The sequence below is a fragment of the Miniopterus natalensis genome, chromosome 10 (assembly GCF_054644295.1).
Source record: "Miniopterus natalensis isolate mMinNat1 chromosome 10, mMinNat1.hap1, whole genome shotgun sequence".
NCBI lineage: Eukaryota > Metazoa > Chordata > Mammalia > Chiroptera > Miniopteridae > Miniopterus > Miniopterus natalensis.
The window spans coordinates 20,086,709-20,098,959 of record NC_142090.1 but is presented as its reverse complement, the minus strand read 5'-3'; the positions used below and the strand labels follow the sequence as shown (position 1 = coordinate 20,098,959).

Sequence of the window (12,251 nt, the reverse complement as noted above, 5' to 3'; positions counted from 1 at the left end):
GACAAATGGGAAGGCCAGCACAGCTCAATGACCATATCCATTTTGGTCATCCAAGTAATGTACCTGTTAATTCGTGGCCAACAAACAAGTTCTTAACTATAATTTGGCTTTCCATGTAAATAAGCCAGTATACGTATGCACAGCAGCTAAGTTATACTCTAATAGTTCAGAATATCTGGGCTTTCTGAAAAACCATTTTTCTCAAGTTTAGAGGTTCCTTTGTTTATTTCTGCCTTATTTATGTGTTCATGGATGTATCAAATATTTGTACCTGATCTATTTAAAACAATTCTGAGAAATACTAATATTTGGGGTTAATTCACTTTTTTTAAAAAACAGTACATTAATCCTTTAATTGGTTATACTTTCCCTAAATCACAAATTCAAATTATATAATTATAGAATTATTCAGAATTTAAAACCTGTATCTAGTAGTCATTGTCAACTAGAAACAACATCTCTGAACTCTGTTTGTCTATTAGAAACTAAAGGTTTAAGAACATGGTAGAACATGAATTTTGCATTAAACTTATCAATATATTAGCTTCTTTCCAGTTTCACTCAGCTACAAATTGCCCACCTGTAAAAATAGGAACCTTCCTATTACTATGAGATAACAAAATTTTATAAAATACTGAAAAGAAAATGATTTAAAAAAAGAAGAGCAAAATGTGTGAAAAGTATAATAAACTACTTGTAATTGCATAATTCAACACATAAAAATCTGTTTAAATACAAGCTGATAAAAGCAAAATAAATACATTTGCCTGAGGCTTAAAAGTAGTACAAATCCCAATGTCTTCACACAATAAAACTTTTTTCCACTTTAGTTTTCTTCTGCATGTAGCTTACACAAAGTATCAGCAGACAGTCCAGACAACAGAATAGACAAATATTAATCACTAGGTAAATATATAACTTGAAGTAACATCAGATAATCCAAAAAAGTAGAGATTATGTTTTCCCACTGTACTGATACTACTTCAAAATCAGATTATACAGTGGATCATATATACATATACATATACATGTGTGTATATGTGGAAGGGGTGTACATAGTCCAAATTAAACTAGATATCATCTTACCAAGGACATTGACTCTGTAGAAAAATCTATTACAGATTTAACATAAACCTGAAAAAAAAACCAGAAAGGGCTTATTTGTACACAAACAACTTCCCATGTGACTACAGACCTTTAATTGTAGTGAAACTACACATTTAACTGTATATAATATTCAAAGTCATCAGAGTAACATAAAGTTATGGCTTACAAATTAAGAGTGCCATGTGCAAAGTTGTCTAAGCTAAGCTTCCGTCTAATTCATTAACTTTAATATCATAGGACAGCCCCTGGCCCAGTGATGCCCTTGTGCATACTACAAAAAAACAGGCAGATGTTGGCCTATAAGCACATGGCTTGACCCAACTCTACTTGACAGCCTTCTTCAAACAGAGAGAATCTCCAAATGTGTTTGTTAGGGGTGGAGGGTGGGACTGGAGTAGGGAAAAGGTGAAGAGAAAAAGAATGAGCAACTTCATAAAGAATAAAATAGGAGGAAATCAGTTTTACCTGAAAAGGGATACTTGATCAATTTAAAGTGAAACCAAATAGATCATCAAAAGAGGCTGAGAGTATCATTGCAAAGAATAAGATAAGGACTGGAGTGTCTGGAGTTTTAAAATTTTCATCAATAAACAACTATCTTTAAGGGATTTTTGTTTTCTACCTGAAGTCATCTAAATATAAAGCCAAGAAAAAATTTTCTATTTGTAAAACTTAAAATATTAAATTAATTCAGACTAGTTTGCCTGTAGATTTACAGAAATACTTCTATTCCAACACCTTATCTCATTAAAACCACTAACATGAGTAGAGACTAAAAGTTTCACATTTACATAAACAGTTGATTTGAAGTCCTCATATGCTTTCAAAAATAAGCTATGTTCACCATCTTTGCTTGTAGAGGAAGACAAAACAATAAATCCAGCCACTGCAATGGTGTCCTACATAAAAAAAAGAAAAAAAGAAAAAGGTTTCATTATCAAGATATCTATAATTGAGAATGACACATAAATCCTTACTTTTTATTATTTAAAAACAGGAATCATTGCTATAAATTGGAAACTGGTTAGCTTAACTTGTTTAATGCTTTCTGAATGTAAGACTGAGCCTACCACCTCCTCTTAAAGGGTATCAACAGTGGGATGGTGTAATGTCCCACTTTGTGAACCAGGAAAACACCAACTAAATCACTTAGAAAATTTTTATTTAGTGGAACTTCAAAAGTCAATGTTTATCTCAATTTATGTAAGTTTGCACAAATAAACACAATAAAGGGAAAACAGGTAATCAAACAGTATCATGAATGGAATTTAAGTGAAACAATCTCAGAATTGAGAGGCTACATTGAGAAAGATGTCTCAGTACAAAAATTCCACATGGTTACAAAGCTAACATATGTGCCTATAAATTCAGGGTATGAAATATAAGAAATTTCTGTTTATAAACTAATAAGAACAGAGATTTTTCCTTTCTACTTAGGTTTATAATAGTACTAAGAAGTCATTCTCCATTTATTCCTGCCTATTTCACTCTATAGTTAAATCTTATTTTCCAAATACTGAAACATACACACCTAACAAGTTCTGTCTTGCTGCATTATATATATTTTATTATCTTACTCCTCTAATTTTATCACCCAATTCTTAAAATACATAAAAATTCCTGGACTTTTGGCAGCTTCCTTCAATAATCTTAATCTCTTACCAAGTGGAAGTCTTCTGTATAGAAGACTTCAGCTTTGCACATACAGGGTCTTGTGTCAATTCCCAGGATTCTCTACTTGGACCCATTAACTAGGCTAAGATGGGGGTCTGCTGTGTATTTACAGGATTTGGCACATAGTAGGCCCTCCATAAAGAGTCTGTAAGTCAATGGAAGGATCATATATTGCCTTTCTAAAATCTCTGGCCCTATTCAGATATCTTAGCTCTGCAAATTTCTGCATTTTTTTCTTCAGGTGATTGCCAACACAATGATGTCTATGCTGATAATGCTAAATAACCACAAATCTTCATAGTTAAATGGGAGAAAATGTTCCTTCTCACTCTATGTCTCTACCATGTTTTAGGCAATTTTAAAGGGCACTAAAATAAACAGTAAGATTGCTTCTGGAATAAATTATTTTTACAAACTAAAAAATATGCAATGCTTTCAATCTACCTCAGGCTAATAAGTCCTGATTTAAATGAAAAATTAAGATTTTAGTCAAAGATTTAAAGTTTAATCAAACTAACACAGGAAGATAAACAGAAGTAGGTGAGGCTTACCAGTTCTAGATTCTCTTAAAACCACAAAAAATAACCTACCTATGTTATTGTCTATTTAACTTTAAAATGTCTTAAACATAAATATTATATGAAAAGAAATACATTAAATGCAAGTGTTAGAGGTACAAATGCATGTTTTTCTATTTTTTTTTTGTATAATCTAAACTTTTTTAGAAGTATTTATGATAGAGAAAAGATTTCAAATAAAGGGAATAAATCACTAAAAGGTGAACATCAGCATTCACAAGAAAAATGTATTATATTTGTAAACATAAACTTATATTTGAATATATATACATAAACTTCATTAAAGGCGCTCAGTGATCTCATCCCAACTGACCTTGCCTGTTTTATCTCCGTATACTTCCATTCAATACTACACATATGGGATTCTTTTATATACCTACTGCTCTTCCACATACACTCTATGCTTATTCTGAGGCCCCACTAATAATGAGTAGCATTTTTCTTTTTTGTAAATATCTGACCCTATCTGTCTTTTAAAGTCTGGGCTATAAATGCTTCCTCCTTGTGAGGTCTAGCTTAGATTTTTGTCCCTCTCCCAGAAAAATAATTCTTTTTTCCTTTGAACTCTCCAATGCAGCATTTTGATTATTTTTTACTTTGTGTGTTATTTATAAACTTTTTAAAATTGTTTTTAACGCCCTTAAAACTCTTTAAGAACCTTGGGACTAAGAATAGTATATCATCCATCTGTAGAACCCATACAAGTGACTGGCAGAGGCTTCTGTTCTGTTCTTTTCATAGTCAGTGCTCAACAAATACCTGTTGAATAAATTAATACTGGTGAAAACTGAAGTACAGATCTAAACAAAAGTGAGAAAAAATGGTTCCCAGGATTTGGTCCCCATGAATTTACAAATCATAATGCCTTTTAAATTAATTCACATACAGAGAAGATAAGAAAGATCAGTATATAATAGGCAGTATTAGTTTGTATAAACACTCATTAGATTGAGTTGAAAATGAAATTTAATATGCATTATTCTAAGTTCTAAGCTTCTTAGAAAAGCACACTGAAGCTGTTCAGACAACGAGAATTACATAGTTCAATGATAAGAGTATATTCTGCTACATTAGAGTAGATGTTTTCTCATTCTGCTAAAAAAGTATTAGGAAACCAGCCTGAGAATAATGCCATGCTACTAAAAGTAATAAGGTTTTATCAATGTATGTGCAGGAATATTATAAAATGTGAAAACATATCTGGTCTAACTGAACTCTCTGAACTACCTTACGATACTCAGATATCAGCAAATGGGTCTTTTCCCTTCTGTGTCTGTACGTCTCTGTCACAGTGCCTTAGAAAGAGTAAGCCCTTGTCATTAAACAATTTTCTATTTAGTTTAGCCAACAGGAATATTTCTACAGCAAACCAATCTCAGAAAAAATGAATGAAAGCAGTATAGGTCTTTTTAACATTAATAAGTGTTCTTGAAAAATCAAGAATTAAAAGGCCAAAAAATCAGACAATTTGTTTGCACATTAACAAATATGGTATTTACACGCTAATATCTCCTAATAAAGAATACAATCAGTGATAAAAATAAAAAGCAAATTGGTAAATAACAAAAATGTAAACCAAAAGATCAGTGTATTAATTTGCTATTTTTCAACAGACAATATTAAAAATTCTTAAGTGGTTACCCTCAGTAAGCAGGAAAAGGGCACAGACAATACGAAACAACCCCAAAAGAAAAGCACTTACTGACTTTAACAGGCATTAAGTAATTTTTACTATACTGATCTTGCAAACTGTGTTAGGTTAACATTTTAAAACACTGTAAAAGAGAGAAAGAGTACAGGACTCTGACATCACTGATAGTCTTGAGACGGGCAGAAAATGCTTTTCTAATATAAAAAATATATTTCCTGAGTATTAGCATTTTTTGGATCATGTAACACCAAGGACATAATAGGAAGTACTTTATGTAATATCACAAAACCCAAAATCTTTAAATGGCCTACAAATCACTACATAATCGGATGCCCACCCATCTCACCAGCCACATATTATGTGACTCACTCTGGAATTCCACTTTCTCATAATTCTTTAGCATTCCAGGATCCCCACTTAGGGTCTTTAAATATGCTGTTCTGCCTTACTGATCCACTCTCCCAGGACCCCTGTGCTCATTCTTTCTGCTACTTTTCTCATTCTATTAATCCCATACTAGTTATTTAATTTCACTCTTCTCCATTAAACACTGTTCCATAATGGCAAGGTCCATAACTGTCTTATTCAGTTGAGATGTCTCTGACATTTAGTATAGCAGAAGACAGAAAACAATCAACAAATGTTTGGACAACCAAATGTATTACCAAATATATGAATATAAGTATAAATACAGAGAGATAATACAATAATACCTTCATTAAATCTTAAATAAGCAGTACATACTATAAAACTTACTTCATAGCATCTGAGCATTGTAGAAATTGAAAAGGACGTTCATTTTTCAGAAAATAAGGGCCAGACAGGATGAATGAATAGCCTAAAGTCACACAAAAATCCAGATCTCCTGACTTCCAAGACAGGCACTACTCTACTTCCTCTTTCAGAACCAAATCTTACAGGAGTGAGGAAAGTGGATTAATATAATAAATGTCTAATTATGACAGTTTAGTGATAAAATATTTTTTAAAGCTTTCAAAATACTACGGAAAAGTATTTTCTCATATTTTATAGCCACATATTAAATGTTAAAACTTATTTTAAATGAAAGCTAAAACTGAAAGAAAGAAAAAGCCTCATATTGAGGGAGGTTCAATCAGAACATGTGTATTCCAGCAAAATGTATCATTAGTCCAGCAAAGCAAAAATTAAAATTTTGTTAAAATTTATTTTTTAAACCCTCACCCTAGGATATTTTTTCCATTGCTTTTCAGAGACAGTGGGGGAGAGGGGAAGAGAGAGAGAAAAAGAGAAGACAGAGAGAGGGAGAGAAACATTGATTGGTTGTTGATTTTAGGATTGTTGCAATTTTAAAGATATTGGTTCTCTAAGTATCTTTTTTAAAACAAGAATATGTCTTTATTGATTTCAGAGAGAGGAAGAGAGAGGGAGGAAGGGATAGAAACATCAATGATGAGAGAGTCATTGATTAGCTGTCTCCTGCATGCCCCCCACTAGGGATTGAGCCCAGAACCCAGGCATGTGCCCTGACCAGGAATTGAACCGCAGTCTACTGGATCATAGGTTGATGCTCAACTGCTGAGCCATGCTAGCTGGGCTAAGTATCATTTTTTTATGTACCTGCAAATATATAATGCATCTCTAAAAAAAGGTCTATAGGATGAATATAGCATCATCAATAATTCTAAATCTACTTCCAAAATAATAAAGTAATATAAAAATATTTTACCCCTTCAGAGAAAACTTTTGCACAGTCCTTTGCTAATTTTCCAAAAAATAGCACATTGATGGTGTTACTCTCCGAATCCGAATTTTCTTGTTCTAGAGAAAAACACACACACAGAAAAATACTTATTAGATACAGCAGTTTTATACACCCAAGAAAACCAATGGCAACTACATTCTAAAAACAATAGTTATACCCTGGAGAGTATAGCTCAGTTGGTTGGGCATCATCCTATGCACCAAAGGGTTGCCAGTTCAATTCCCAGACAGAGCACATGCCCAGGTTGTGGGCTCAAGCCCCAGTAGGGGATGCGCAGGCAGCAGCCAATTGATGTTAAGCTCTCATATCAATGTTTCTCTCTCTCTCCCTCTCTCCCCTCTTCTCTCTCTAAAAATCAATTTAAAAAGAAAAAGAATAATTACTTTAAAATGTAATTATAAGGAATAAGTAAAATGTTTATAATTCAATTTTAGTTTACTATAATACTTTCATTTTGAAAACAATGAACAGAATGCTACGGGGCATAAAAACCAAATGTATTCAACTAGAATACATTATATAAATTTTTATAAATATCACATTAACATCACCTAATGATCACTTCCTACTTAATTTCTCATATTTATAATCAAGAGAAACTGAATGAGGTATTAATTATTCAACTTTTATACAATATAACAATATCACCCTGCAAATATTTCATTTACTGAAATTGCAGTAATCTACAGTTTTTGGCATATTAAGTTTTTTTTTTAAATCCTCACCCAAGGATATTTTTTCATGCTTTTCAGAGAGAGAGAGTGGGAGAGAGAGAGAAACACACACACATGTCAATATAAGAGACACATCAGTTGGTTGCCTCCCACATGGTGATTGAGCTGTAACCGAGGTACATGCCTCCCTGGCCTGACTTGAATCTGGGACCCTTCAGTCCAAGGGCCAAGGCTCTAACCACTGAGCAAAACTGGCCAGGGCTGGCATATTAAATTTTAATCTAGACAAGTGCAGTCTAGATTACACTCACCCATACATCAAAGAGTAAAAGACCTGTGTGTGTAGTTAAGGACCAAGCTATCTATAATTTTGAAAATAAAAATTACTTGGGCATAAGAAATAAACATTGTACAAGTAATTTCATTTGTATCTTCTAGGCTTTGGGAAAGAATCTCCATAATTTTCATTCTCAGAAGTCATTTCCTATAACCACCACAGGAAGGCCAAATGCTAAGACTCAATTATATCATCGTATAAGTAAAATTGTGCTTTTTTGTGTATTTATCTTTATGTGTATATTTACATACAAAGTTACACCTTTGTAGATTACAGTCAAAATGTTAAATAGAAATGGTCTTATATACCTTGTAGTTGAATCTTCAAAATAGGTGTTCTGTTTCCACCATAAGTTAAAGGAGAGATACATGAAAGTTTTCCCTGAAATAAGAGAAAATGAGTCACACAGAAAAGCCAGAAGTGCTCATTATAACATCAAGATATAAATAAAAATTATAAATAAATAAATAAAAATCACTGTTTTAAAGGCAATTGATTTTTATCTTTTAAGAAATCAAAGTACTATGTTCAAGTCAGTATTTTTAAGACATGAAAATGATTTATCTAGAGAAAAATAAGAGGCCCTAAAAATACTTCTGGTTCGTAATTTAATTTCTTAAATAATCTTATTAGTTAAATATGATCAATTCCTCATTTTATATATAAAGATGAACTAGCTCAACTTTAGCTTTTAGTCTTTAAATTGTTCTCTACTAAAGAAAAAAATTAAGAGTTTGCTCTTAGTCTGGCCGGGCATGGCTCAGGAGCTGAGCATAGACCTAGGATCCAGGAGATCTCGGTTCGGTTCCCGGTCAGGGCACGTGCCTGGATTGTGGGCTCGATCCCTAGTCAGGGGTGTGCGGGAGGCAGCCGATCAATGACTACTCTCTCATCACTGATGTTTCTCTCTCTCCCCCCACTTTCCTCTCTCTGAAATCAATAAAGATGTATTTTTTTTTAAAAAAAGAGTTTGCTCCTAGAAAGAAATTAAAACTTATTAAGGAAAAATTTTAAAGTACAAAATGAAAATCTCATAAATAAGGACAGAGTGGACAAATCAATGGACTAAGCCACAAATACAGTTTAGTCTATGAACTGCTTCTGTATAACTAACCAGTTCTGTCAGAGCCTCAGAAAAAAATAAAGTATTTAATCTGGATAGTTTTTATAATTTCTTCTGGCTCTAAAATTTAATGAATCTATGAGCAAATATGGGGCTCTTGGAAAACTTCCACACAAAAATATAATTTATTTAATAAAGTTTAAAAATAGATCTTAAAATACATATCCCCTAAACTAATATTCTGACTTTGATACAGCCAACAACAAAAAAATAACAGCTATATTCATAAATCAATCTTACTTAAAAGACAGGAATCAGAAAAAAAAATACATGACTATAAGCAGCACACAATGATTCAGTCAAAAGTAAAGGTAATAGTTCCACTTAGGAGGTAGGAAGCTGGAAAGAACAAGAAAACGTTGAACAATGCACAAACTCAAAATTTTTCCTCACCCACCAGAGTTGAAGTCAGAAGGCAACCAAATAACCAGAAATGTAGGAAAAAAGAGGTACCTCCAATGAGTGATGGGAGGAAGTGCTGACGTCACATGGCAACGACTAGCCAGAAACCTAAGGAAAGAGACTCCAACGGGAGGTGGGGAGTAAGAACTTGCTTATTCGACATAAATGGCAAATGCTGCCTGACATCTGTAAGAAAAATTCATCTAACAATTTCAGTGAGTTGCTACAGGCCAGCTACGGGCTAGTGAAAGACATGGAGTCTCTGGGAGCTGCAAACACAAGGGAGATTCACACTAACTTAAAGCTCTTCTCTACAAACCTTACAAGATCCAGGCCGGGAGCAGTATAAGGGCGGGTGGTAGCAGTTACTACAGGAAAGGCAGGGGGCCCTGCCTGGGTCTTTCTTTCCTGTCTTTCTTTCCGAACCAAGTCCTTATCTGCTGCGAGGTGGTCAACAAACCTATGAATCTTAGAGCTTTGGTGAAACCCCCACTGCAGGTAGAAGGGGAAAACATAAAAAAACTATGTAAAACTTCATTTCATCCGAAATAAAACACCAGGAAAATGGAACACAAACCGAAGAATAAAGGATAAACAAATGTCTACAGGGAGAATAATGATTAGAAGGGCAAAACTGAAATGTAGCATTATTTCGCTTCCTTTTACTCTCAGACTCATTATACTGATTAGCCTCTCACCTCTCTCCCATCACTCTCCCTAGTCCCTAACTTAAATGTACAATAACAAAAACAAAAAATGCACTAAATATGCATAACAAAATATTGGGTAGGGCAGAAAGACGGTTCAGTGAACTTAAAGACAGATCAATAGAAATTAATGTAAAAATCTCTCCCCACCAAAAAAGAAGACAATGCTGAAGAAAAAGCAACAGTACCCCAGAGACCTGTAGGACAACAGCGAAGAGCGGATCATACAAACATACACATCATTGACATCCAGAAGGAGAAAAGAGGAATAACGTGGGAGGGGGGAAAAACTCCAACATCAGCCAATAATTTCCCTGTTTTAGTGGGAAACGTTGACGTACGGATCCAAGTAGCTCAGACACCAAAACACAGGAGACATTCAAACAAGCACCACACCCAGACATACAGCAGTCCGCTAAAAACAAAAGACGTATTCTGAGTTATGAAAATTCTTACCTGGATATAATTCTTGCTATAATCACAGCCTAGCTGTAGGGATCTGAAATCTACCTTGTGTAGTTTATTTAGAGGCTCAGTTTCAGGCACCCCGTGGACTTCTTTTATCAATTCCAGTGGCATATCAGATCCGCCCGGCCGACCGGCCAAGAGTCGCCGGCGAGGTCGCTGTCCCGAAGCTGAAAGGAGAAGCCCCGCGCTCTGCACAACCCGCGCTCAACCAGCCGCCTTAAGCCTCCAGGGCTCAGTTTCGCTTTGCTCTTCCTCTAAGTTGGTCATCACCCTGGTGGGGGATGAGGGCTGGAGAATGGATTAGGCCGCAATTTTATTACAAGGATCGATCTATGCATTCTCCTACGGCATCGAAACTTAATCCTCTACTATTTAGTTCTGTATTTAAAAAAATACCTCTAAAAAGTCAGTTTTAGGACCTCTGAAAACTGCTAAGAATAGCCTCACCACTGTGCTTTGCGATGTACAAGCTCCCGCGGAAGGGCCGGGGTGAAGAGCTGGGGCTTCACCTTTTAGCCCCTCTGGCGGTTGTAACGTCGCACCCGCAGACTGCACAGCAAAAGCAAGCGGCTCCGAAACGTTATCTGCAGCCCCTGGACAACCAAAAGGAACGACTGCGGAACTGATGTTCACTTGCGCACCGCAGGTTCAACCGTATTTCTCAAAACTCTTAACCCGGGCGGTCACTAGTGTCAACGCTTAATTTCGGCGGCCGCGCGCCCGCCGCCCGGGGCCGCCGAGCTCCGCGGGCGGGAACAGCGACCGGCTCGGCCGAGCGGCTCCCAAACCCCAGCGGGATGCTGAACACAGCGGGCTCGCGACGACGACACGCGCGCACAGCTTCTCTGCGGATTGTTTTAAACTAAACCAGCCTTCATTATACCAGCCCAGGTCCCAACCCACCTCGGACCCGCGCGACAAACTCCAGACCTATTGAGACGCGTACTCACCGGCTCTGGAGCAAAACTAAGCGATCTGACGGGCGCGCCTATGACGTCACACGCACGCCGGCGGCGTAGTTCCCACGCATGCGCACTCGAGCGCTCGGACGACATTGCCGTTCTCTCGCTCGCCTGTGGCTGACGGCTTGGCGGTTCCCTACGTCGCCGATGTCCTGGGAGTTTAACGGACTGCGAAGCCATGCGTGGAGGCTGCGGCGCCAGGAGGCCAGTGCGCCCGCTGTACAGCGCCCGCTGGGAGTTCTCGCCGCCCCCTTAGCCCCGCCCCGTCGGTTTCCCGCGGTCGGGGCCCGGAGCCCTTGCAGGGGAGGCGGGAGCTGGTTTCTCAACCCCGGGACCCGTTAGAAATTATTCCAAAACCGGGGCGGGATTGGAGATTCCGTTTGGTAGAATAGAAGCTTCGGTGGGCAGGGCACTTCTTCTAACCTCCAGTTCTCCACCGACCCCCCAGCCATGACCCAGACGTGTATTCTACAAAGAAATGGCTGCGGCAGTGAGTGATGCTGTTTTCAGACACGTGTGATGAACCTCTTCCCTGGTTTACAGGGCTCCGATTTTGTGGTATAATGGGTAATTATTCGCCGCAGACAAAATGCGGGCCGGGTATTCCTTCAGCAAGCAGGACTTCCTGGGGCGGAGGGGGAAGGCCTGCAGCTCAGCCCCTGCCTCCGTGACCAGAAGAGAGGCAGACGGTAGGAAGCTCTTTCAAACGGGGAGAGGCTGCTGGGGCGGGTACAACCGCAGAGTTGTGGGTAACCATAGAGTTCTTCCCGCAGGGCGTTCAAAACTGACGTCCCTTACGGAAGGTCCTGCGGGAGGACCTCTTG

At 37.2% G+C, this 12,251-nt stretch overlaps 1 protein-coding gene across 4 annotated transcripts in view; it reads right to left on the bottom strand.

The window, feature by feature from the left end:
• The window catches only part of POT1 (protection of telomeres 1), an 84,618-nt gene extending 73,460 nt beyond the window's left edge, over window positions 1-11,158 (bottom strand). The window contains exons 1-6 of one of the 4 annotated variants that reach the window (XM_016213351.2): window positions 10,913-11,158; window positions 10,454-10,632; window positions 8,074-8,146; window positions 6,719-6,810; window positions 1,899-2,006; window positions 1,087-1,134 (exon numbers count right to left, since the gene is read on the bottom strand). In XM_016213351.2, coding sequence (XP_016068837.2) covers window positions 1,087-1,134; window positions 1,899-2,006; window positions 6,719-6,810; window positions 8,074-8,146; window positions 10,454-10,576 — 444 coding nt within the window. In that variant the 5' untranslated portion in view covers window positions 10,577-10,632; window positions 10,913-11,158. Of the gene's footprint in view, window positions 1-1,086; window positions 1,135-1,898; window positions 2,007-6,718; window positions 6,811-8,073; window positions 8,147-9,609; window positions 9,697-10,453; window positions 10,806-10,912 lie in introns of those variants that run through there. The other 3 variants (XM_016213352.2, XM_016213355.2, XM_016213353.2) reach the window with 3 other exon arrangements.
• Between the last annotated feature and the right edge of the window lie 1,093 nt (window positions 11,159-12,251).